We start from the raw sequence: 27,130 nt of genomic DNA, 5'->3' as shown, positions 1-27,130 counted from the left end.
TAAAAGTTAAAGCTGAAATAAATATAAAAACTCAAGTACAGATACTTCCAAACTATACTTAAGTATTGTAACAGAGTATTATTACTTTGGTACAATACACCACTAGTTACATGCATTTATATTACCAAAAAATGTAATTGTAATAAATAAATATGTGCCTTAAATAAAACATTTATTCTGCTGCTTTGCATCTTTTCACTTTTGGTATAAAATATTTCCAGACATTTTTCAGCTTTATTGCCCAGTTTAAAACACAAGAAAAGTAATCCAAAAAGTTATGAAATGTATTCAGTTACATCACTTTGATGCAGCAATTACAATAGCAAGATTATGTATTACATTTTCAGCAAAGTAACTAGTAATCTGTAACTTCTACACTCCAGAAGTTACCTCGCCAACACTGGTTTCAACAGGAATATACAACAAAACAAATCCAGTTGTTTTTCTTGCCGTAATAAATATGCATATCCCACTTTACATCCTGATCTACAGACACATGTTACAGCCTAAGAAAAACTGAACCATGCAAACATTTACACATCACAATAAGAGCCAGTGCGTGGTCACAGAAACAAGAGAAACGCCAGTGTGTGAGACACAGCGTCAGCTCCCTCAGCTTCCTGTTTGGTCCCGCCTGTCTGTGTGTGGTGTAGCTTGACACATTTTTCTAACAGTAGGGTTTTCCTGTGTTTTCCTCTCAGCCCACAGTGTTTCCAGCCTGTTGCTTTCAGTCACATGATCAGGCCGGCTGGGCCAATCACAGCACTGCCTTCTTTCAGCCACCTGCACACAGATAACAAATTAAGCTTAATATGCTTTTGATTTTACCTTAAACATAGAATGAACTATATAGAGATTTACAAAAAACTTTCCAATTCAATTAATATTTTCTTATTCTCTTTGACATTTCTGTCATACAGATATGTAATGATAATTATTGAGTAACATGTATGTTGATGTTGCCTAATGTCAAGTCTCTATTTGAGACGATAGAATATCATAAGATACGATACAGCAGCTAGTTAAGGTCCAAGATCTGTCACGACTGACGAGCTGAGCACATCTACAGGTCCCACTTTTCAAACATAAAAGCAGCAGTAAGAAAAGACAAGACGGAAACAAGCAGGAGGATAAAGTATCAAAGCTCTCTACATTAGATTCCTTTGGATTTTGTATAACCAGTTGAAGGCTGTGTGTGCCTTAAAACTAGTAACTACCATGCATAGGGCCTGTCACAATAACGTGCACTGGGGTGCGTTGTAACTCCCTCACGCCACTGACTGCAGCATCAGTTATTCCTTTAAATAAACACCATGTCCACCTCTTTATAGACCGAACAAAGCTCTTTGTGATTTACTCCACATAAACCCCTCTCCTATTTATTCTGCCCTCTGCCAGTTTGATTAGTCCAGAGGTGTCAAACTCATTTTAGTTCAGGAGCCACATTCAGCCCAATTAACCTATGGCTAAGCCCCGTCCTCAAACGTGATGAGCCAATCACAGTGCGTATAGCCATTCCCATACACTGGGACATTCTCTGCCTGGACGTCCATTGAAATGCATTACAGAAAGTCAGTTTGTTGGGTTTTATGAGCTTTTTCTGAGATTTGAAGTTTAAAAATGGTCAAACGGTGTGCATGGGGTACATGCAACTCTGACACAAGGTATCCTGAGAGGCTGGGCGACCAGGTGTGTTTGAGGCAACTTTGCTGAAAAGAAATATAAAGTTATCTTTAACATCTCTAGCTAACGTTAGCTAAAGTTAGCCTAACGTTAGCTCCTAGCTGCGTTGTTCATCATGTCACCTTGTTTGCTGGGAGTTCATTAGCCTATTTTGTTCTAGTTTTGTACTTTGGTGATGGTACATCATTGTTAGCTGTTGTCCAAAGGGCTCTAGTTAAGCTAACGTTAACTTCTGTTAATGTAAATGTTGGCTTGTAATTTAAGCTTTTCATCGACCTTCTCAACAATAAAATGATGAATATATCCCTCCAATGCGTAGTTTAGGCCCTTTTGGTTACTTCTCAGTGACATCTGATCGTTATGTCCCCAAAAATCAGTAAATTGCCTCCTGTGAAATGCCGTGTACTGTGACACCTGCCATAGCGCCGGGCACTGAATGTTGATAGTTTGTCGAGTGAGTGGAGGGGGCGTGGCTTAGCCATAGGTCAGTTGGATCCCAGATGGGCTGGAGCAATAAAACCATTGTACAATAACCTATTAGTACCATCAGCTCAAATAATCTCCATTTCTTTTGCGTGAAGAATTAAAAGTAGATTGTGTAGATGTTCATCCTTTTAGAAAACAGATAAACAGCCTGAGATGTCTTGAGAAAAATAAGTGTCTCAGTATTTCCACATTCAGTCAGTCTACTTCTCACTGTCATTACATGTGCATTTATCCACATTTTTCCTGATACAGATTTGTTTACACTGAAGCTGCTGATTGACAATATTTTGCACAATGTTTAATATTTCTAAACACAGTAAATATTCAGTGTTCTATCAGAGAGCTGTGTTCTGGTCAGGGTGGAAAAACCTCTGAAGCAGAATTTTACATGAAGTAGGCAACACATGTGAATCATTTCACATTTCCATTGCATTGCTCTGGTACCCAGCCCATGTCTCCCTGAACTGCTGGAGCAAATCAAACCACCAGAAAACACTGATAGCTCTTTTCTATACAGCGCCAGCAGGTTTAGATTCTTTTCAACCCCATGTCTCTGCAGCACAGTTCAGTGTAGGGGAAACACGTGCAGCTTGAGGATATGTAGACCAAGATCTTTACGCACTTGAGATAATAGTGAATACATTAAAGAACATAAAAAGATCAAAGAAGAAAACATACTAAATATTAAATGTACTTTAATTGTTGTCGATACATGCATTGTATTTGTTTTGTGAAACTTCCAGTGGGGAAAAGAAAGTCAGTATTTTTCTTTTTAGCAATAATGGCACCTTACACAGCTCAATACTTCTGTGATCAGATGATCAGAGCACTGTGAAACAAACATGTCAGACCAAAACCAACAGGTTCCCCCTCTTCTTTCATTTCTGTATTCTCACAGAATGATGCAACAGCAGTAATAACTGTGTAACACTAATAATAAAAGTGATAATAATAATAATAATAATAATACAGATAATACAGAATAGTGCAACACTGTAATGACCCCCCTCCCCCTCCCCCTCCCACACACAATGTGAAGTCCTCCCTGGTAAATAAATAACATATTAACACATATAACACAGCCTGCTTTACAGAGTGTGGACGTCTGTCCTCAGCACTACAGTGACATATAAAGAATTAGGCTACATATTAGTGACACACATATACACAGATATACTTGCATAAAAAAGTCAATACATATACAACATCTATAAAGTAATGCAGTTGTGCATATATTCAGACATTCAGACGCATTTGGGTTTTCAACACTGATCATTTGTGAGTGTGCACTCACTGGTTTGTTGTAGCACACGACATTGTCCCTGTTTTGCAAATCTAAATAACTCACAACTGACTTTTGCTGAGTTGAGTCGCTTTATGAAAATCACCACGAGCCTCTTTAACTGTTTCTGTCTCGTTTTTGAAGATCTTTTTGCATTTACAATTGAATTCCTTCTTTTCCTTCTGTCATTTAAAATCTGTGTCAAAGTCTTCCTGGAGGCCACACAAGCCTCCCACAGTCTAGCATGAAGAGTTGAGATGCCTGTTTGCCTCCATGAGAGCAGATCACAACAGAATCCAGCACAGAGCACCACTTATTCAGCACCTACAGAGGGCGCTGCAGGTACAGTTTTGTTCAGTAGAAATGTAGCCAACAAAGTGCACTGACACACAGTGCTCATGTTAACACAGGTGCAGGCAGTGTGATAAAGTGATGCTCATTACCAAATTAGATTTACCTATGAGTGTGTGTGTCTGAAGGAGAGCCAAGATACAACAATAGCGCTCCAGTCGGACTGGTTTCACCTGAAAGACTCTGAACGCCTGTTTGTGAAACTTCCTGGCACCAACAGCTGCTCAGCGCTTCTGACTTCACTAGTTCATGTGACGATATTGTACCTTTGAATCTAAAGCAGGTCCCCAAAGTGTCACTGGTTCAAGTCTCTTTATTTAATCCAACCACACCAGCAGTGATGGCAGTGTTGGTCTGTCGGCCTCTCAGAAGGCGGTCGGTCCGCCACTTTAGTCCAGACTGAAATATCTCAACACAACTGGACTGATTTCTGTGGAGCCCACACGGTGACATTTGTGAAAATATATTTATTTATTGCATATGAATGATGCATGGAAACAAGATCCTACTCTGTGGCCACAACGTTCTTAAGGCCTGGAGGAGATCGGATTAGGTCTTGGTGATGTTTTAATTGGCCATCGGAATAAAATCATTTCACAAAATACGAATACGTCTCCATGGAGATAACTGCTTTGAATAACTGGCAGGTGAATCATCAGTAGCTTCGGCTGCTTGCAAGCAGGGACAAGACTTTGATTAAGTGTTATTCTGATCAAGGAAAGAGTTATAGTCACGTTTGGATTCCTTCCAAGCAAGAGACACTTGATTCGGCTGCTCATACTCTGTTATTATGCACATGTTGGAAAGACAAAATGGCTACAAGTGGATGTACAACAGTGCATCCACTTGTAGCCGCCATCATAAAGCTGCAAACTGTCGCCTGACACTTGTCACTGCGGACAGGCGGGATGTGCTGCAAATCAAAGCTGAGCTGGCCTCAACTTTTTTAACTTTTAACATTTTTAAGATAGATAGATAGATAGATAGATAGATAGATAGATAGATAGAGTGCCTAGGAAGTGAGTTGTGGCATCACACGCTGACAAAAAAAGCTGTCCTTTAACGTTGCCATTATACTCGGCAGGTCGGCGTTACAGTTTAACGTCGCTTGGCAGCATCAGGGGGAAACGTGGCGGGACAAGAATGGAAGTGGAAGGTGGCGAAAGTCTGTGTAGAGTTGGTGGGAGGGGTGGTGGATGGGTCCAACAAACAATGTCGTCAGTCGTCAAAAAACAGCGCTAAAGCAGTGACTTGTGGCATCAAGCACTGACGAAAAGACGTCCTTTCATGTTGACATGATACGCGGCCGGTCGCTGTTATAGTTTAATGGTGCCCGGAGGCATCGGGGGAAGCGCAGTGAGACAGGAACAAAAATATAGGCAGCGAAAGTCCGAGTGGGGTGGGCAGGATTGTTGGTGGATGGGTCAAAAAAACACTGACTTTCACCCAGGAGGCCGGTGTTTGCTTCATGTGAGATTGTAAAGCCAAACCCTGTTCCTTTGTCCTAAACCAACCACATGTGTGTGTTGTTGGAGGAAAAAAAAAACAGCAATTTGCGTTGTTGTACTGATGTATTGTGTTTAAATGTCAATATGTGACGAGATCGGAGTGAGAATGTGTTGCAGTTACCTCATCTACTGCATAATAAACAGCATCACTCCAAAACTGACAACCATCCAACCACATCTGGAACTTGAACTTTGAATCTTTTTTTCCTTGTTCACAAATGTCACCAGCTGGGCTCCGTACCTTGTTTTTATGACACTCATCTCAAACCCATACTTCTCTTGGCCTTTAAAACTCCTCACAAGTTGACGCCTGTGTTCATCCTTGTTTCCAGCGTGAACGACAAAACCAGCACCCGCTCCTTTTTCCTCAAGTCCTTGTCAACACACAGACCCTCCCAGTCCACAGTGTGCTGGTCCTCTCCTGACACCCTGTAGTGTCCTGGATCAGTCCTCAGGTACACAGCAGCACAGCTCAGCAGCACAAATACTTTCCGTTTCTTAAATTAGCTGCACGCTACTTTAGTATTGTTTGTCCTGGGTTCTGTTTTGGAGATATCTTTTTGGAGGTCAGTGGCAAAGCGCTCCAATTTTCCCTGGAGTAAGTTTTCGTACTGCTTTAGCACTTCATTAGTGCTGCTGGAGCTGGAACAGTTCTGTGCTGCAGACTGAGATGGTGTCACTGTGTCATCCTGTGAGGACCCAAAAAGTAGAAATAATTGCAGATATAGTGACATTTGTGTTCAATATGATTAGTGTCCTCTAATTATTGCCTCTTTCTCTTATCCTATTGATGAACAGTGGTGTGCATGGAGGGGGGGGGGCAAAACGCATGCTAAAGTGCCCTCCTGGGAGCCAAAATGTGCGCTAAAGTAACCGTTTTTTGTTTTTTTTTTTCGCCCCTGCCCTTCAAAAAGTCTGTGCACACCACTGTGGATGAATACAGTTTCAGTTAGTACTTTAGTGAATCATTTGTTATATGTTAATGTATGATGTATGAACAATGTATGATAAGTGACCACATGTCTGTCACCTGTATCTGAACACTGCTGACGATAACCAAATAATTTTTGATGAGATGCTCAAGTTTCTCCAACAGTGACATCAGACATCCTGATGTGGTCTGGTCCTTCGCCCCCTGCACTCCGCCTTGAAACACCTGGAGGGCCTCAACCACCTCTGCATGCTTCTGCCGCAGCTGGACACACACACACACAAACTGTCACAGTGTTGAAAAATAAAATTAACCACTTGAATGGGTGCAACAAGGTATTTTAGTGCTATATATTATTAATATTTAAAGTGGCAGTTCAAGTCTGGATCAGTTATTTCATGCTAACATCAGCATACTGGCATGCTACCAGTCTGCTTTTATGAGCATATCAGCAGCAGAGCATTGTTTGGAGCTTCTTGGAAGTCTTTGTTAATATTGGCAAAATTTTTCCCGGCATGTTTTTGGCATTATTGATTTTATTTAACTCTTTAATGTTCAGCTCAACCATCTATTTTGATTCACTATATCCTAATAAATGTGTTGAATTTAACCTGATCGAGCCATCTCTACCATTCTGTTTACTGTAGGTATGTTATGCTATAAAAATCCACTGGATTTCCACTGTGTCTTTAAATTATATTAGTTACCATCAAATAAAGTCACTCCAGACGTGAGGGCTCTGTGTGGTGGAATTTTCAATGGTCTGCATTTTCTGAATTTAAATTAATGATTTAAGTAACTTTCAACAATATAAATATGTATATACACCTGGACAGGTCACCATATGGGGTGCCGTTTGTAAAGTGTCTCACGCTGAAAATAACATCAACATTTAGCCACATTTAGCTTCAAACAGTGTTTAAAAAAGTATTGTGAATTTTTTAACGTCAACTTTTACCACATTTACAGCAATATTTGTTAACATAGAAATATATTAAATAGTTAAATCTAAATATTAAATGTGGCACCTAAATGTTAAATCTAAATCTAAATATAAATATAATCTAAATGTTAAATCTAAATGCTAAATATAAATCTAAATGTTAAATCTAAATGTTCTGGGTGAAACTAAATATTTAGCTAATATGCAAATTCACACTGCCGGTCACCGGAAGTACCAAAATAAAAGCTCGAGATGGTCAGACTGTGTTTATAGAATCAAATAATGAATTAAAACCAACTTATCGGGGGAAATGAACACTTGAACATACATTAGTGTGATAATAACTACCTAAAATAACAAGAAACATGTTTGGAGAAATTTTATTTGATGTGTACTTTGAGTTGTTAGTGTCCCTTCAGAGGGACTAACAACCTAAGCTAAGCTAACAACCGTTAGCTCTTAGCACCATTAGCAGAGTCTGTAATGACTCATTAACTCTTAAACGGTCCGTGAAAAAAATATTTTTTCCAGCGGATTTCTTAGTTACAACATGATTGAGCTAACAAAGCAGTTTTGTGTTGCGATGTGTGGTATTTATTCAGTTTTGGGAAATCACAATGTCTAGAAAGCATCAGTGGCTGCAGCAGCAGCAAAGCTATCAGGACGTCATCTGTTAAAAGCCTCCCGTTGTCGGATACGACATGACACTACTCCAGTTAGCTCAATCATGTTGTAACTAAGACATCCGCTGGAAAAAACTATTTTTTTTTCACGGACCGTTTAGAGTTAATGAGTCATTACAGACACCGCTAACGGGGCTAACAGCTAACGGTTAGCCCCGCTAATCTACGATAACCATATTATTAATTTCAGAACGTGATAGTAAGGTTTGTTCAATCATTGTGTTTATAGACTTTACAAACACCAGATTAGTCTAAACGGTGATATAGTGACGTGAAAAATGTGAGATATGCATATGTAGCTAAACTCCGCTGGTTTTCTACCCGGAAGTATTTGTAAACAACAAGGTGATTCCCCCCGAAGGGACACTAACAACTCAGAGTACACATCAAATAAAATTTCTCCAAACATGTTTCTTGTTATTTTAGGTAGTCATTATCACGCTAATGTATGTTCAAGTGTCCATTTCCCCCGATAAGTTGGTTTTAATTCATTATTTGATTCTATAAACACAGTCTGACCATCTCGAGCTTTTATTTTGGTACTTCCGGTGACCGGCAGTGTGAATTTGCATTTTAGCTAAATATTTAGTTTCACCCAGAACATTTAGATTTAACATTTAACATTTAGATTTATATTTAGCATTTAGATTTATATTTAGTATTTAGATTTAACATTTAGATTTATATCTATTTTTAATATTTAGATTTAACATTTAGATTTAGATTTAACATTTAGGTGCCACATTTAATATTTAGATTTAACTATTTAATATATTTCTAAGTTAACAAATATTGCTGTAAATGTGGTAAACACTTTTTTAAACATTGTTTGAAGCTAAATGTGGCTAAATGTTGATGTTATTTTCAGCGTGAGACACTTTACAAACGGCACCCCATATCACCAGACTATCACAGGGCTGACACATAGAGACAGACAACCATTCACACTCACATTCACACCTACGGACAATTTAGAGTCACCAATTAACCTATGGCTAAGCCCCGCCCTCAAACGCGATGAGCCAATCACAGTGCGTAAAGCCATTCCCATACACTGGGACATTCTCTGCCTGGACGTCCATTGAAATGCATTACAGAAAGTCAGTTTGTTGGGTTTTATGAGCTTTTTCAGAGATTTGAAGTTTGAAAATGGTCAAACGGTGTGCATGGGGTACATGCAACTCTGACACAAGGTATCCTGAGAGGCTGGGCGACCAGGTGTATTTTTACACTTTAAACCACATCTCAAGCGAGAAAAGTGTCTCCTTTGGATAAAGTTGTGTGGTAACGTTAGACCACAACATCAACTCAACGTGAATAAGATTAACAATGATGTCTACATCTGTTCTAAGGTAAGTCAACATCGTGTTTGAGGCAACATATTGTCACTTTGCTGGAAAGAAATATAAAGTTATCTTTAACATCTCTAGCTAACGTTAGCTAAAGTTAGCCTAACGTTAGCTCCTAGCTGCGTTGTTCATCATGTCACCTTGTTTGCTGGGAGTTCATTAGCCTATTTTGTTCTAGTTTTGTACTTTGGTGATCGTACATCATTGTTAGCTGTTGTCCAAAGGGCTCTAGTTAAGCTAACGTTAACTTCTGGAGCTTAGCTTCATTAACTTATCTGTAATGGCAGAGATAACAAAGGTTGGCAAACGTTATGCTGAATGATTCAGTGTAAATACTGTAGCACCAAACTAACGGAGAGACACTCTTGGTAAAGATGGTAAAAAGGCCGTTATCCTTTTCTCATATTCTGAGCCAAAAACCTTAACTTCAGTGGCACTTTAACTTGTTGTCTTTGATGGTGACGGCAACCAGATGCGGTTCACAAGCGTACACTGTGACCTGTAAATGTTGGCTTGTAATTTAAGCTTTTCATCGACCTTCTCAACAATAAAATGATGAATATATCCCTCCAATGCGTAGTTTAGGCCCTTTTGGTTACTTGTCAATGACATCTGATCGTTATGTCCCCAAAAATCATCAGTTGCCTCCTGTGAAATGCCGTGTACTGTGACACCTGCCATAGCGCCGGTCACTGAATGTTGATAGTTTGTCCGAGTGAGTGGAGGGGGCGTGGCTTAGCCATAGGTCAATTAACCTGCATGTCTTTGGACTGTGGGAGGAAGCTGGAGCACTAGGAGGAAAGCCACGCTGACACGGGGAGAACATGCAAACCCTGCACAGAAGGGCTCCCCCACCCTGGAGTCCAGACCAGGAACCCTCTTGCTGTGAGGCGAAAATGCTACTACTGCACCACCGTGCACCGTATACCAGCCACAATTCAGACCTGAGCACAGTGACCGTGTTTTTAGCTCCACCTTTTAGTCCCAGATCTGTGTGCTAGGTACCCCAACAGAGGAGGGACCAAAAATGGCGAAGGTAAGGAACGATTCCTAACATCTGCCGTATGGTATATTTTCCTTCTCAAAGCAGGTTTTATTATGTAAAAGACCAACCAAAGTAGCATAAATGAGTCACAGACAAGCACACCCTTTCGTTGCACTTTTTCTCTCTACTCATTGATACGTAGTGAACCAAGACAGAAGAGGAAAGGCAAAAAACTCTCATACATGCTGTTGGAAGTTAAGTTCACGGGATTCCGTAGATGTCAGAAAGTACTTACGGTTTTATTTGCCCACTCTGTTGTGTTAATGGAAACACACGGTAACTGTACAGGAGAGGGCAGCATGTTTTCACCCACGCAGGTAGCCTGAGGACAGGACGTTTTGTCATACTCTTGCATGCACAGAAAATAACATAAATCAACAAGCACGATGTGAGATTGTTTTCATACGGAAGTGTCTATTTGTCATTGCAATTTTTTAAAACTATTTTACTTTCTTCAATAAATATGAATGCATAATTCCTCACCATGTCTTTCCTCAGCCCCTCAGTCTTTCTCTCCATAGTTTTCCTCGCTTGAGGGCTGCACCAAAAGTTGTTGGGTCTGGCCTGGATTTCAGGTAGATGGCAGGAAATCACTCCTATCAGCAGCAGCAGGAGTCCTAGAGGAGCACATGGTGGAGATGACTGACGGGCTGCCATCTAGCTCCTTCCTGCAGCAGCAGACTGAATTCTACCAGCCTGCATTTGTTTCATTTATATATATCTGCCTTGACTCCTGCTCAGTGAACTAATGGGCTGTATCTCACCTGTTACCATAATATCCTCTTAGCTTGCCAAAATCTCACCCACAAGTTTCCGCCCTGACTCATGATTATTTTTTTTCCCCACATTTTTTTTTTTAAATTATTTTCAGAACTAAAGGTTCACTGAGTTTCATAACAAATCTGTCAGACAATCTGATTGCACCACCTAAAATAGTGGAGATTAGTCCCAAGGTCTCTTTTACACTGAAAACAAATGGGAGAGATGGTTGAGATATCCTGTGGTGGGACAGGGGGGATATTGAGCCTTTGGAATATCTCTGAATCTCTGCAAGCACTGACAAGTTCCTCTAAATCCATTCTTGTTGATACAATCTGTCATCAGTGCAGAGTTAAAAGTGGAAGTTGCGACTGAATGTTTGAATTGATACAGAGGAAGATTATCCGTCCTCGCTTTGCCTTTCCAGAGAATATGAGGTTGTTTAAGAGTCACTCTGTGTGCCTAGTAAGGAGTGTGCGATATCCAAATGAACTGAGGCATTATAATACAGCTGCAGTCCTGACATTAACATAATCTACAGTAGGTAACATCTTTGACATTCAAGCGACATATTTACACCTCTGTAAGAGTATATAAACCAAAGTGACGACAGATTTCTTCCATTGTAAATAAGACGTGTGAAACTGGGCATGAGTCCAAGCAGACGACTTACTGCTATAAGCCATAACCCCCTCCTGGGTGCATGGTGTCCCTCAGCTGTGGTCTGTCAACCTGCATCCTTCGTCCATTCAGCTTCACAAAAAGGAGCTCAGTACACAGGTAATCAAAAATCAGTCTGTATCCAACAGGTAATTCTCCATGTGAATCACAGGTCCCAGTTCTGGTGAAAACACCATGGGGCTGCTTTCTCTTGGAATAGTTTGGCAATGGTTTGACAAGCTGGTGTGTCATGAGTGATGTGTCATTGAGCCTGAATTCATGGCAAGAGCTTTCAGAGCACGCAGGCTTTATATTTGATTAAGCCCAAAGTTAATGTTTGACTCTGGATCCTCAATGCAAATAAGACAAGAGAGGCACCACGTAGACCCAGATAGTGGTAACCTAGTTATAACATGATGAAGCAGACTTGTAGGACTCACTGTCATTATGCTTTTTGCAAGTTAGTTTATACAGTGACATGAAAAAGTTTGGGCACCCTGCATGGTCAGTGCTCAGTAGCGCCCCCTTTGGCAGGTATCGCAGCTTCTAAACACTTTGTGTATCCAGCTCAGAGTCTTTCAGTTCTTGTTTGGAGGATTTTCAGCCATTCTTCCTGCAAAAGGCTTCTAGCTCTGTGAGATTCTTGGGCCGTCTTCATGCTCTGCTCTTTGAGCTCTATCCACAGATGTTTAATGATGTTTAGGTCGGGGGACTGTGAGGGGCGTGGCCAAACCTTCAGCTGGCTCCTCTTGAGGTCGTCCATTGTGGATCTGGAGGTGTGTTTAGGATCATTGTCCTGTTGTAGAAGCCATCCTCTCTTCATCTGCAGCTTTTTTACAGATGCTGTGATGTCTGGAATTTAACTGAATCCATTCTTCCCTCTACCTGTGAAATGTTCCCCGTGCCACTGGCTGCAACACAAGCCCAAAGCATCATCCATCCACCCCCGTGTTTAACAGTTTGTTCTCCAAACATACCTTTGCTCATTGTGTCCACAAAGTTCTGTTTTACCTTCATCAGTCCACAGGACTTGTTTCCAAAAAGAATTATTGGTCAGTGATGGAGAAGGACACAAAGATTAGTAGGGTGATGTATAACTGTTTATTTAATGTATATATTGGGGTGCTGGTGGCTTAGTGGTAGAGCAAGCGCCCCATGTACAAGGCTGTTGCTGCAGCAGCCCGGGTTCAACTCCAGCCTGTGGCCCTTTGCTGCATGTCACTCCCCCTCTCTCTCCCCTCTTCACGCTTGTCTGTCCTATACATTAAAGGCGAAAAAGCCCCGAAAAATATCTTTAAAAGAAAAAAAAAATTATTTTAAATTAATGGACTATATGTATCACCATGGATTTCTTTTGTAAGCAAATATTAGACAAATGCGTTTTTTTCTTATGTTTGGTCAGACCAGAAATCTGATAACATTAAATGGCTGAAGATGGCAGTTGAGCAGAGGTTAAAGGATGTCCTCATGTGATTTATATTGTGAATTTAGAGAGGATTATAAGTTTGAAAAATATTTACTCTGTGAAAACAAGAAGTATAGTCAGGCCATCTGTAACTTTTGAATTTCTAGTAATAGACTTCCTAAAATAACAGGTAGATACAAGGGTCTGGAAAGGAATGAAAGGTAATTTGTGTAACGAGAACAGAAACAAGTATGTGCCTAAATATCTTTTAGCTTTATTATATATAGCTTTATTGCAGACTGATAACTCAAGAGCAATATGTAAACTGGGTGCTTTCTTGAACAATGTTTTGCTACTTTTTTAATGAAATAATCCACGGTCGCACTTGAGTGCAGGCTTGGTTGCCTTGGTTGCAGCTGCTCCTTTATTTTGATCTGTGATGACTCATTCTGACTGTTTACCATTTGTTTTGGTTTTTGTCTTGTTTGTATGCCATGCCACAATTGTGGTGAAGAGTTAATAAATATGACTGTGACTATGACGACGAAAATTTCTGAAGCTTCCCTCAGGCAGCTAACAGAAAAGCCATTTAAAAACCTCTTGACTTTGAGACGGGACACCAGAGACTAAATGCGCACTCATTTCTGCAGCACACTGTCAAAATTCTACAAGAAGACCCTCAAGAGAAAGGTGTTGTTCCTACGTGTGTCCTGCCTATACTTTGAAATCCATGTTGCATAATGTTTTGAGTCTGCTGTTCCCAGGAATTCCAGAAGACGGAAAGTGAAGTCACACCGTGCAAGGAGGAGTCTCTGCATGCCCCTTTTCCTGCCAACTGTGAGCTTTATTTATTATACCTGATCCCGAAATCGCACGTCTTTCAAGACCACAATTATGTATTTATTTCCTCACATGATCTGCTCAGAAAGTGCTACGTGTTTTTTACCATGCATAGTGTGGGTGAGCCCTCCCTCCCTACGCTGACCTCAGATCTGCCCCTCACACTGTGAACAAGGCCAGGGCACAATGAGCCATCTCCTTCTCACCAGCAGTGAATTACAAAGAGCTGTGACAAATATCTTTCACATTCCCATCATGTCGTCCTGAGGGTGGACCACTAATTGATAAACCTCCATGAGGGAGCTGCAGCTGAACAGCAGAGCAGAGCCTCCAGACCAGGAGGGGAAATGTGTGTGCTGGGTGTCACAGGGGTTTTGTCTCGTGCTCGTGGCGGTAATGAGCTCTTTGTTAACATCAAGATGTGTGTGTGTGTGTGTGTGTGTGTGTGTGTGTGTGTGTGTGTGTGCGCGCGCGCACAAGGGCTCAATGCAGCACATTATCTCGCAGTTGTGCGTCTCTACGGGAAGAGCCATTACCATGGCAACACCAAGCAATGAGCACCTTTTAAAAGGCTGGGCTCCTCTGTCTCTCTCCCTCCCTCTTTCCACCACTCTGTCTTTTATCTGCTCTCAGGCCATTCCACCTTTTTCACCCACAATAGTCAGCTGGCAGACAGAGAGGATGGCACAACAGGAGGATTTCTTAAGCCCTATTCGGACGGGATTAGTTTTATATAGGGACGTGAGGTAAAGTAATAATTACCAGAGATTTTAGTCCCGCCCGAATGTGCCATGTCAGTAATCATTACGGCACGATGTCAGTAAAGATTACCGCGACTTTTACCTTCTGTAAAAGGGTCCCGGACAATTACCCCAGGTAATACTAATCCCGTGTGAATAGTGCTTTAGAATCTGTTCAGCAGCTCTTTATGTCCTGCAGTCTGCCAGTGTCTGTTAGAGAAGAGTGAACTCTGTCATTTTGGCTGCAGCAGGATATCTCCACTCACCAGAACATCTCTGTGATCTCCTTGCAGAAGGATGTGTTGGCAACAAGATATCGCCCCCGTGTCTCTGTCCTGGGAGAATGGATTGCTGCTGCTAGCTCCGCACTGACTGAGCTGTGCTTACTGAAGAGGTTAGCTGGACTTTTTTCATGTTGCTGGGCCTCCATCTTAAGTGTGAAGCTAAACTGGATGTCTAAGGAAACATGTGGACAGAGATTTCCTTTCTTTCTTCACAAGACAGGATATGATGAAGTCAAAGAAGCTATGGCATTTAAAGGATGCGTTTAATTCTCAGTGATGTCAGTGAGGGCTTTTTACCCCCGGGAGCAGAAGCAGCTAAATGTGGAGGCAGGGAAGTCTCACAGGGAGGAAGATGAGGAAAGAGACTGTTTGCAGCAGCTCTCCTGTTGTCCTGCCTGCAACCAGGGGTATGACATCATCCTGTTCCTGCCGTGCTCTCACACCATGTGCGGTCACTGTGTGGCGGCTGGAGAGGGAGCAAGGTCAGATCAGTCTAACGTCGGCCCGGTGGTCTGCTCTGTGCTGTGCCCGTGCTGTCGTCATCCTGTGGAGCTGCCATGCTGGATGTGGTCATCTGCCACTTCCTGTCTCCCAAGACATCCCACACTGAGTCCTGCATGTGTCGACAGGGAGACGGGCACCAAGGAGGGAGCAGCTGAAGGCCACACTCAACACGTGCAGGTGAGATATCCAAACTAAGGACAAAGATATCTAAAGATTTAAATGCTTTATCTGTCACATGCTCATATAATATGTGCAGTGACATGCAGCGTGGTGTACTGCTAAAAAAAAATAATAAAAAAATAAGCAAGAAATACAAGCGATGAACATTCAAAGTTAAATTTTTTTTTAAAAAAAAAATGTAATAAAAGTATTAAAATGCTAAAATGTATTCCAACCTATGTGTATGTGGGCTGTGCAGTTTGTCATTAAAACAAAATTTTAAAAAAATAATAATAATAATAATTTGCTACAGCTGCAAGGCGAACTATATGATAAAATGTTTACCCCTTTAAGTGCAAATATATAAAATTAATTGAAGGTAACACTTTATTTAACCAGCCTATTCAGCATTTATAAACATCAACAACAGTTTTTATTTATGCATTTGTCAACAAAAATAACTCCACCTGACTGTTAAACTGATACTGAATGAAAATATCAGAAAATACATCTATGAAAATATAAAATATGTCTTCAAATTCTATGTTTTAACTTAACTAAAAAGTCCTTATATCTGCTTACAATTAATATAAATAGTTATATACAGCTTATAAATGCTAAATGTTAAGTGTTACCAAATTTAAAAAAAACGCACTGTAAATTTACATTAGACGTCTGCATTATTATGTATTATGTATCATTATGTAATCAATGTCATTCAAAGTGCTTTACACTTTGATTGAAAAATACAGGGAACAAAAAAGTAAAATCAGGAAAAGGACTGGGAAACTAATGCACACTGTGTCATATAGTAATAATTTAAAACAATAATAGAAGATAAAACAAGATCAAAACTACTGTGCTGCTACTAAAATAAATAATATTTAAAATAACACGCAGGATAAAATATAAAATCAAAGTCAGGAGAATGGCAATATTAAAAAAAAAAAACAGATAAGACCACTGAATAGAAAAAGTAAAAATGAAAATAAAATACAGAATAAAATAAGATATAAAAACAATCAGGGAAATAGCAATAAGACAAATACAGATAAAAAACAATAAATAGAATAGTTATAAAACAATAGACACTACACAGGACTCTACAAAAAAGCCAGACTAAAGAGATGTTTTTTAGCCTACGTTTAAAAGTGCATAGACATGCTGTGTAACAACAGGTGACAGTAGACTCAAAGGCACGACTCTGGAGACAGGCTGGGTAAAATAACACAGTCTTTACTGGTCAAAAGGTAAGTTTGGTGCAAAGAAGGACAATCAGTGGAGGCAAACAAATCCAGAGACAGAGTCAATCAACAGGCTAAATCCAAAAAAAAAACCCAAAATAGGACACAGGGAAACAAAAGGCTGGAACACTAGACACACACTAGGAGTTAAGATGAACTGGCACTGAGAGAAAACAACACACACAGAATACTGTGGTGAGGGGAAGGCTACAGAACACAGGTGAGACCAACCAGGGCAAAAGGGAGGGAAAACACACAGGGGCAGGAAGTGAAGTGATCTGAAACCAGAGGAGATGTGAGTTCAAAGTAAAACAGGAAACAACATGAACATATAAAATAAAAATCCTAACCTTAGAAAGTTGAGCTGTGACATGCTGAATGTCCCTACATCTTCTTTACTCATTTACATGTGTTTATTGACTTTTGTGATGAAGGCAAACTAAATCTGTTTACTTTTATTTGACTGTCAGATTATTATTAACTAATTCTTTATATTTAATTGAATCATAAAGCATTAGTTGAACATTTCTGGGGAAAATGCTTGCTTGCTGTCCTGAGAGTTAAACCAGCTGGAGTAGAACAGCATACTGGACATATATATCTCAATAAATGGTGATAATCAATTAGCTTTATGACACAGCTTCTAATTCTCGATTCTATGGTCTGTTTCATTGCTGGATGCAGTTCTGATCAGACATGCTCAGTAAAAGCAGTAAAACATTTTGAAATCAATAAAATCATTTTGAAATCCATACTATATGTCCAATAATTGATTTTATTACAGAAAACAAGTGTCACACACTCTGGCTCCATTTGCATTTCTTTTATTTTGATGATAACCCTTCAGCCTTTGGGTCTTCTTCAAGACCAACCATCATACTGAGACTGAGACACAGCTGACAGTGGTTACATCAGCAACCTTAACTATCAAAACAGCCATTTAAGACCATTTAAATAACTCGAAAAAATCTGCCTGGAGCCACAGAACATATTTGATCCTGATGGTCACACTGTGTACTAAGTCTAAATTAGCCTAAATGAGCATTCAAAAATATGTTTCACCACAAGATGGCTCCTCTGCAGTGAGCTATTTCTGATTATTTATTATTTAAACTTTGCAGCATTGATGATGTGAGCAAACTAATCTGTCCACCCACTATTAAAATCTGTATTTATGGATTTGGAATTAATTGCTAGCCTACAGGGAGGCTCAAGACGAACGTGCCATGCCGTGGACGTATGCCGCACAGTTTAGTTGAAGAAATGTTAAAACTTCTTTTTTTAATTAAGTGCATAGGCTACACATTTTTACAACTGGAGAATTAAGAATTTCTGTGGGTGGTTTCACCTTGAACTAGATGGTCTCTGAGGTTTTTATCTCTTTTATGTACCATGAGTGATCGTTCTTTGAAAACAACGCTGAGTTCAGAGTCAGATTCAAGTACATGCCAGTGCTTTGTTACTATCCCTTTATCTGTTCTGCACCAGGCGGCACAGTGATGTAGTGGTTAGCACTGTTCACGGCAAGAGGGTTCCTGGTTCAAGCATACCGCTCTCCTGTGCAGAGCTTGCACGTTCTCCCTCCCTTCTGTCAGCGTGGGTTTCCTCCAGGTGCTCCAGCTTCCTCCCACAGTCCAAAGACATGCAGGTTAATTGGTGACTCTAAATTGTCCGTAGGTGTGAATGTGAGTGTGAATGGTTGTCTGTCTCTATGTGTCAGCCCTGTGATAGTCTGGTGACCTGTCCAGGGTGAACCCTGCCTCTCACCCAGTGTCAGCTGGGACAGGCTCCAGCACCCCGCGACCCCTAACAGGATAACAGTTACGGAATTGAATGAATGAATGTTGTGCACCTCATTATGATTCTTGGTTACTTTTATATTTTAAATAATTGATTTCTTCAGTAGATAGCCATGTAACAAGAAGGATAATGTACAGCGAGTGGGTCATTGTTTCAAAATGAACCCCTTCTTGATGATTCAAGACCTCCATCAACCTGTTGGCTTTGATTTTGCCATAATGACCCACTGGTTGTACATTATCTCTTGCTTAAAAGTGCTGGTTGGTGGTTTTGCAACCTTTGGATAAGCTATAAACTGTTCCCTCCTTTATCAAATGTTTATGCTTGTAGAAAAATAATTCAAATGGTCGGGAGCTGGGCCAGTTAGCTTGCGACCTCGCACTTCTCCTCTCAAACGGACTTTCTTTGTCTTCCATTAGATATCAAAAACTCAAATACTCAGAGGTAAAAAAATCACTGGAGACATGTAGAATCAGATGCAACTGAGTTTAATGTGCTCGCAGGCAACAAACACATCACAACCCAATGAGTCAAGCTCCGGAGCGAGACCGAAATTTCTTTGTTTGCGCTCGCTCTTTTATCGTAGAATTTCTGCTGAGTCATCTCTTTCCCTTAATCCTTCCCACTTGGCTCTGATCGTAACGATATCCCACCTCTGCTGAGTCACTTTTTTCCCACCATAATGGTGTCATATTTCTGCTGAGTAATGTTTTTCCTAGATCTAAGACCGCCTCCTCTTACTAGGGTCATTCTCAGGACAAGCTGTAATTCCCCTAATTTTCCACTAGTGTTTTCTGAACTCATCCTCATGCTATTTTTAGAAATGATTCACAGTGAGTCCTAGGTACTTCTCCACCACAATGCTTAAGTGCTCAGTGAGTGTGTGTGTCATAAGAATACATGAAATATGTGTAATTTGTCAGTTGCACAGATTATATTGCTTCAACACATATCTTTTAAAGGTCAACTAAAAGGTACAGTATATGTCTTCAGTAAATCAGTACATTACACTACATGCTAAGCTAAGCTGCTCACCTCCCAGCTGTAGCTTCACACTCCATGGATGGGCATGAAATTAGAAAAAAAAAAAGCAAATTAGCAAAATGTCACACAGTTCCCTGGATCATCATCACAACAGGGAGCAAAAATAAATTCACTTTGGATCAAAGTTTTCCTGACAAATCCCTATGATCTCCATGTATTCCATACGACTGACTCTGCACTTCTATTTTTAATATCCACCACATTTAGGGGGACACACACTGCGGGGATGCAGTTGACATGACAACACAGAGCTGTTTACATGGTGAGTATAGTTATGTTTTCACAGGTCGAACCTTTATATCATCCGTCAACATGGAGACCTACAGCGTTGTAAACATTCTCCCTGTTTGACCCAGACTCCAGTGCTGCCACTTCCTCAGTAGCACCAGTGGATGGTGCTGTAGACCTGCGGGAGGAGGAGATGGAGCAGTCAGTCTTTGGTCAGAGATCATAATGCTTTTAATGCTCAAAGGTTTTATGTGTAGAGGATGAGCAGTGATTTTAATTGTATAAATAACTATAATAAAGAGCTTTACGTATTCTCTTCTTCCACCCTCTGGTCTTTTTTAGGACTATGTTTTGCTCTGGATGCTTCAACTGTCCCTCCATCGCTCCATCTTTCCAACTCCTCCCTCACCGTCACCTACCAAGGAGAGACCCCTCCTGGCCTGCCTCCAGACAGCAAGGCCAGGAGATCTTTGACCTCTGACCCCGGGGTCACGCCGGCCCTGCCGCAGGTCTGCGCTGATGTTGTCATCACACGAGGACAGTATTACTGGGAAGTGGATGTCTGCAACAGCTCAGTCTACAGGATCGGTAAGAACTCTGTGCAGTTTGTTTTGGTTGGTGCGATGCCAGTGTGCTTATTGCTTCCAGAAAGCCTCACTGTTAGTCAGCAAGACTGTGCTTGTTTAAAGCCACACTCACATGTATACACACATGCACACGTCATCAGACACAGCTTCATAGTTCATAGTGCCACCAAGTGGTTACACTGTCGAGAGACCACTGATCATTGGTTAAGCAATGTTGGAGAGGTGATTTCCACTTTGAACGTTGAGTCAAATAACTGGAACAAGTTGTCCTCGTGACTGCAGCTTGTGTAAAACTTAATCAGTATGGCATTTCAACAGGTTTTCATTTGTATCAAATGTGAAAAATTGCCACTTTAAAGCTTTGAAAAAGAAACTTTAACCACTGAAATAACATATTTCAAATCATGTTTGAGCAGACTGACGGTAGACATGATTAAACTGTACTTCAAAACTTCTGGATATGTTTCAATGTGGCCGATAAATTTTATGTTACAAAAAAAATATGCCACTACAGGCTACTATAACTGCTCAGTGACTGCCACTTATTAAACACACATTAGTCAGCACAGTAGTCATCGATCACAGTCACAGGATGTCTGTATGCACAGCGTTTCACTTGTTAATGGTTCATATCACCTGAAGCGTATTCATGCCCCTATTTTGCCTCATATCATGTGGCGCAACGTTACAATCCTCATCATAAGCTGCTGTAATCATCTGTATTTTACTGTCATTAAAACATAAAGAAAGCTCTTCACTCTTATGACTGCATTAATTAATGAAATCAGTGACAGGACAGTGTGCCAGGAAACAAACAGGAAAACACAACATACAGCCAGTCTACAGCCAGGCCAGCAGCTCTGTGAGTCTGTGGTGCACAAAGTACTCAAGTGTCCTGAGCTAAATGCTAATGTCAGCATGCTAACATGCTAACAAATACAATGTTGACAGTGATGTTTAGCAAGTATACATTTATCAATTTAGTTTAGGGTTTAGTTTAGCCATCAGCAGAGTCAGCACCTCCAAATTTGAAGCCATGGTTCTCTGCTGGAAGACGGTAGATTGCCTCCTCTGGGTTGGGAGAGAGTTACTGCCTCAAGCGAAGGAGTTAGGGTGTTGTTCATGGGTGAGGGTAGAATGGAGCATGAGATGGATCGACAGTTTGGTGCAGTGTCTGCAGTGATGTGGACACTGTGCTGGACTGTCGTGGTGAAAAGAGAGATGAGCCAGAAGGCAAATCTTTCGATTGACTGGTCCATCTCTGTTCCAACCTTCACCTATGGTCATGAGCTCTGGGTAGTGACCGAAAGAATGACGTTGCAGATACAAGTGACCCAAATGAGTTTCCTCCGTGGGGTGGCTGGCCCTTTTTTCACCTTTTTTCTCTGACATCTCAAGATCCAGACCTTCAGGCAGTTTTTACCTGGAGCTGAATTATCTTTCTTCCTCTCCAAAACAAACAGACCCAGTGATTTGAACCTAGACACTGAATAAATCAGTTTTTCATTCAAATCAGTGTTTTTCTGATGCTCTTGTCATGGAGGGGCTTCTAAATATGGTGACTGATTCAAAAACACAAAAGGTCCTATCTAGAGCCAGTGTTTGGTTTGTCTGTGCTGGGCTACTGTAGAAACATGGCAGTGCAACAACATGGCGATCTCCGTAGATGAGGACCTGCACTCTGTTAAGATATAATTGGCTCACTCTAAGCAACAAATAACCATTCTTACATTCAGGTGTTTATACTCACACTAAAATGTCAATCTAATGGTGGCCCAAGAGGAAAAGTCTAGGATCACTCAAACCAGTAGGATTTGTCCTTTGCAGGTCATGAATATCTGCGCAAAAATTTGTCACTGTTTGTCAAATAGTTTCAAGTGCTATAAGGCAACTGAACTTGCTTGTGTTTCTTGAAGACATTTCACCTCTCATCCAAGAGGCTTCTTCAGTTCATGAAGAGTTCTTGGATGAGAGGTGAAATGTCTTCAAGAAACTCAAGCAAGTCCAGTTGCCTACGATATAGCACTTAAGATTACCATTACCTAGATGACTGAGAGTCTTCACCAACTTGTCAAATAGTTGCTGACACAACCCCTTATCCTTACAGCCATGCAACATGGCTGACAACAATGACTTTTAACTTGATGACCTTAAAGAATAAAGTGAAAGAATCAGACGGGAAGTATTATGGTGACAGGATTTCTAAAGAGTCAAGAGTTTATGGGTTAAATTTTTTTTGTAAAGGCTGCTAATCCATAACTGCGCACAGTGAATATGAAATGTTCGTCTTCTGTCTCTCAGGTGTGAGCTCATTGGATGGTTCTGGTGGCTGGTGGCTTGAAAGGCAGGGCTTGTCTTTCTGTGCAGTGTATGATGGGAGCCGGGAGCCGCTCTGCACTGTCCCACCTCAGATCAAAACCCTTGGGGTCTTCCTCAACATCGGAGGACACGCCCTGAGCTTCCACAACCCTCTGACCCAAGAGCACCTCGTCACGCTTCCAACACGGTTCAACCCTGCTGGAGTTCTCCCGGCTCTGGGCCTGGGCCAGGGTCGACTGAGGCTGCGCTGTGGCCTCCCCCCTCCTCCTCATGTGTTCCTCAGTAAAGACTCGGCCTACAGGCGACCCTGTGGGGCTGGTGGAGGCCGATGGCGCAGGGAGATTCCCTTCCAGTCAGTGAGGAAAGTGATACAGAAGTTTGAGGAGCTGGCTGTGTCAGACTCAGACTCAGGCCTGGTGTCCAGTTTTGGATCGTCCTGCTCCACCTTGGCTTCTTTGCCAGATCTGGGGAATCCTGGGATTTTTCCCTGTGGGCAAGCAGGACAGGAAACTGGGGCTGAATAAGAGACTCTTCAGTGGGAGCATCAGAAACACGCCCACTGAGTGGTTTGATCTTTGACTGTCATTTGAAAGGCTAATTTTTTTTTATCTTGAAGGTCTTTTGGTTGCCTCTTTCCACTCTCTGCGTGACCCCAGACCTGCAATTGACTCTCTCCCCAGGACACAGCCCTTTCTCTCATCCAAACAACCCCCACTGGTTTGGGATCAGGCCAGAAGAGTCCTCCGTAATGTGAAGTGTGAGGAAAGGGTGGGCTTTAAGCAGCGGGACTCCTTGATTTGTCTCTGTGTGATGGTTGTCAGACAGTAGGGGTCCTACACTATTTGTGCACACGTTCCTGAATGTGTGTATGCGGGCACAAGCACTACCCCGAGTGTGTGCATTTGTTCAGTCGCATTTATGTGTGTGTGCGAGCAAGAGGGAACAATGTACGAGCAGCAGGGGGTGAGATGACGAGGTGTGAGTACAGTGACACCAGTGGTGTTGACACAGAGTGGAGAGGACAGGTGGTAACATAGGTTTGTCCCGCGGCCTGCCTTCGATAGGACAGTAAGGCTGCCCTTTGCTGACCCTTTGAAAACCACAGGACTCCCCAAGACTTCAAAAGGCATGACAGGCAGAAGGAGTACAGAGAGGGAGAAAGAGAAAACAGCATGCATGAATTTAAGACAGCAGGTGATGACCTGGTTAAAAAGAAATGGGCAAAGAGATGGATTCCCAACAGCTTTCATGCCAAGAAGCTCTGAATAGATCAACAGACTCAGGCCACAACATCTGAGAGTTTGTTTTAAGGCAGTACTGTGCTGCTACTTTACATCAGAGGGGATTAGTAATGGAGACACATTAGTTTTCTTGGTGCATTTAAAGTCCATTGTGTAGGATTTAGTGGCATCTATCGGCAGAGGTGGTACATAATATTCCAGGCTGTTGTCATGCAATGTTTGTACGTTTTCCCACGAAAAGTAATACACCAAAATGTGTACGTATCGGATGTAATGATGAGCCAGTTATTTGTGCATAACCCATGTATTTTGGAAGTCTGCGATCATACAACAAATGCGCTGACTGAGTGGCCCAGTAAGGAGGCAGATTGGGGTGGAGGACTGGTCACAAAGCACAGGACTTTTCCCTGGAAGACTGGTGTTCAAAACCATATGAACTTTGATTAATTTTAAGGTATATTATTACCATGTTGCTTTTCCTTAACCTAACCAGTAACCTTACTTGCCCAAACCTAACCTCTGTAAATTTACCTACATTGCGTAACTTCACATTGAGGATATAGCGTCATTCGTTGTCAACAGACAAAGAGCACCAGCTCTAGTTAGGGCCATTCGCATTTTCACATTTTAGCCTTGGCCACCATGGTTCTCCTGCATGCTTGGCACATGGGTGAAGTTTCATTTCTGAAATCTCACCACTAGATGTCACTAAATCCAACACGTTCTGGTCCCAAGTTGTTGCATATTGCCACTTTGTCACTGGACTTTCACGTCCAGATATTATGCACTAGGTCAACACAGTCTCATTTCGAAGTCGTTGAATACCGCCACTTGGTCCGTGACTTCTGGCATCAGACCCCCATGAAAGAAAGCTATCCTTTCACGTCAGCATGATACAATGCCAGTTGGCATCAGGGGAAACATGGCGGGACAACAGCGTAAATTAAGGGGGCGGAAGTCCAAGTAGGGCCAGCGGGACAAGTGGTGCATGGGTCCAGCAACCACAGACTTTCACCAGGAAGGCTGGTGTTCACTTGCTGTAAGATTGTACGGCAAAACACTGTTCTTTTTTCCCCCAAACCTAACGATGTGCTTATCTTGAAAAAGACAGTATGTAAAAGTATACATGTCACAGGCTGAAGCTGACACGGCATTCCAAAACATCAACGACCGATCCCAGCTCCTTATATTACGTAATTACTGGCAGTATTTTAAACTGATTCCATCAAATGGCATATCAAACCATCACAAAAGGTGGCTTTTGGTGTCTGTGTCTGATACCAAAATCACGAACAAAGCCACAGTATTTGAAGTCTTTCAAATAAGACCAGGCTGCTGAATCCTACACGCTGGACCTTTAATTGATGAAAGTGACACTTTCAGTCGTGATTATATTTGACAGATGTTACATACAAATGTGTATAATACCCCTTTTTACTGAGGGTTTTCTCTGCAACTAAAACTTCCTCCTGTGCTTCTTCTTCGTCGTTGGCTTTAAGCTCCACACACCCTGGTTTTTGCATGTTAGACACACACTTAGTGTGAGTGATTCTGGCAAAGGAAACAGTGAGAGTATAAACTTTTCCTCATTTTCTCCTCCATTCCCGAGGCTCCAAGCCCTATTTGAGGAACCACTGGTGGCTAACACTTGGCATGGTCACTGTTCATATTCTCCCTGTGACCACTTATGATTGAGTAATTCAGGCCCCGTTCCCATCTTCTCCTCTCTTGTCAGTTTTTTTCTTACAGTGACTTTTTGCCTTTTTAGAGGTTGCAAAACCTTAATTCTCATTGTAGGATGAGAAAAGAGCTCACAATTAAAACAAGCATCAATCAGCATTAGCAGAGCCCAGCAGGGGCCCTTCGGCTCTGAGGAAGAGTAGCAGTGGAGCGGGGCCAACTTTCCATTGAGCACCATTCATTTCATGCATGCACCAAATCAGTGAAGCAGCGGGTCAGACTCAGTAATAAGCGATGAGTCAAAGAGAAGCTTGTCAGACTGTCGCCTCTCAGACCACTCATCAGGATGACTGTGTGTTGATGTTTAACGGTCGAGGTATTTACCGCGCGAGTAAAAAAATGCGTGTGCCGTGACCGCTTTTGGCGCGGCTTTCCCTGCACATCTATCGGCCTTTAGCAATAAAGTGTGTGGAAGCAATTTGACTCTTGTAAACAGAAATGAGAGGGGCGGGATGCAGATTTCAAAGAGCAGAGAGCAGAGACAGGGAGAGAAGGAGACAGAGGGGAGAAGGAGAGGGGGAGTTTTCCAGGAAGGATGGATAAGACTTGAAACGTACTGCGCCATGTGTGCGCATTTGGCTGCGTCTACTGTATGACTCTGAGGCAGATAAGCAAAGTTAGCAACTAATTGCCCTGTAGATTGCACTGAGGCACAGCAAATCAAACAATAGTAGGAGTAATACAAAATAAAAGAACACAATAACAGATGACAACACAAGATAAGCACAATAAAAATAATCAAATGAGCAGCGTGCTGAGATTAGATGTCACTGATTCAGCAGCCTCAGGTCCTCGGGCAGGGAGCTCCAGATGGATGGATGACCTTCTCAAGATCATGTTGAGAGAAAAAGGACCTGATTTTGGAGATGATTCTAAATTGGTAGAAAGAGGCCTGGACGATGCTTGTAATCTGTTCTTCAAAGGAGAGGTCACTGTCTTTTGGCTGCAGGTTTGACATTTGCAGATCGGAGGCCAAGATGTTTCTGAACATGAGCTGTAACTAAGTAGGCTGTATTTACTCGAGTATTTTGAGATAGGCTTATAGCTGAATATTTCTATTTTATTTGTTCACATCTGGCACTGCACTGTGTTTTTTATTTTCATGTTGAATCTGTTTTATTATAATTTTTTTATTCTATTCTTTTATGTGTCTGTTGTTTCTTGTCTTAGTGTCTTCTGATGTCTTACCTATAAAGCACTTTGAACTGCCTCGTTGTTGAAGGGTGTCTCACGTTGCCTGTCTCCTTCTACTACACATTTCAGAATTAAACGGTGTATGCTCTACATTTATTTGACAGCTATTTATTTGTTAGCT

At 41.5% G+C, this 27,130-nt stretch overlaps 2 protein-coding genes and 1 long non-coding RNA gene across 7 annotated transcripts in view; 1 reads left to right on the top strand and 2 right to left on the bottom strand.

Moving 5' to 3' along the window:
- The window catches only part of LOC125889201 (uncharacterized), a 409,754-nt gene that overhangs the window by 116,237 nt on the left and 266,387 nt on the right, over positions 1–27,130 (bottom strand). The gene's annotated exons all lie outside the window — the stretch shown is intronic.
- Positions 247–11,976, bottom strand: thpo (thrombopoietin). Of its 2 annotated transcripts, none has more exons than XM_049576979.1 (5): positions 11,694–11,976; positions 10,745–10,878; positions 10,497–10,583; positions 6,341–6,505; positions 247–783 (listed from the first exon to the last, which is right to left on the bottom strand). In XM_049576979.1, the coding sequence occupies exons 1-5, from the start codon at positions 11,704–11,706 to the stop codon at positions 613–615; spliced, it is 570 nt and encodes a 189-aa protein (XP_049432936.1). In that variant the 5' UTR covers positions 11,707–11,976; the 3' UTR covers positions 247–612. The 2 variants fall into 2 exon arrangements, with proteins under 2 accessions (XP_049432936.1, XP_049432935.1); XM_049576978.1 differs by lacking the exon at positions 247–783 and adding an exon at positions 2,450–5,999.
- On the top strand, positions 1,484–27,044 carry LOC125889169 (uncharacterized). 4 transcript variants are annotated; one of them, XM_049576932.1, is made up of 8 exons: positions 1,484–1,689; positions 9,086–10,252; positions 13,850–13,922; positions 14,959–15,630; positions 19,908–19,962; positions 20,057–20,140; positions 20,271–20,516; positions 22,817–27,044. In XM_049576932.1, the coding sequence occupies exons 4-8, from the start codon at positions 15,226–15,228 to the stop codon at positions 23,356–23,358; spliced, it is 1,332 nt and encodes a 443-aa protein (XP_049432889.1). In that variant the 5' UTR covers positions 1,484–1,689; positions 9,086–10,252; positions 13,850–13,922; positions 14,959–15,225; the 3' UTR covers positions 23,359–27,044. The 4 variants fall into 4 exon arrangements, with proteins under 4 accessions (XP_049432889.1, XP_049432890.1, XP_049432893.1 ...); XM_049576933.1 differs by lacking the exon at positions 1,484–1,689 and having other exon boundaries at positions 8,945–10,252; XM_049576936.1 differs by lacking the exons at positions 1,484–1,689; positions 9,086–10,252 and having other exon boundaries at positions 13,263–13,922; positions 14,962–15,630.

This window comes from Epinephelus fuscoguttatus, linkage group LG5, assembly GCF_011397635.1.
Source record: "Epinephelus fuscoguttatus linkage group LG5, E.fuscoguttatus.final_Chr_v1".
In the NCBI taxonomy this organism is placed as follows: domain Eukaryota; kingdom Metazoa; phylum Chordata; class Actinopteri; order Perciformes; family Serranidae; genus Epinephelus; species Epinephelus fuscoguttatus.
This window is presented reverse-complemented; position numbering and strand designations above follow the sequence as displayed.

Excerpts from the sequence above, each read along its gene's own strand:
- LOC125889169 (XM_049576932.1), top strand. The coding sequence starts at position 15,226 with ATGTCAGTGAGGGCTTTTTACCCCCGGGAGCAGAAGCAGCTAAATGTG. Across the intron at positions 15,631-19,907 it reads GCCACACTCAACACGTGCAG|GGGGACACACACTGCGGGGA; the intron begins GTGAGATATCCA and ends CACCACATTTAG. Across the intron at positions 20,141-20,270 it reads GATGGAGCAGTCAGTCTTTG|GACTATGTTTTGCTCTGGAT; the intron begins GTCAGAGATCAT and ends GGTCTTTTTTAG.
- thpo (XM_049576978.1), bottom strand. Across the intron at positions 10,584-10,744 it reads AGGGGCTGAGGAAAGACATG|GCTACCTGCGTGGGTGAAAA; the intron begins GTGAGGAATTAT and ends TCCTGTCCTCAG. Across the intron at positions 6,506-10,496 it reads CAGAGTGGGCAAATAAAACC|CTGCGGCAGAAGCATGCAGA; the intron begins GTAAGTACTTTC and ends GTGTGTGTCCAG.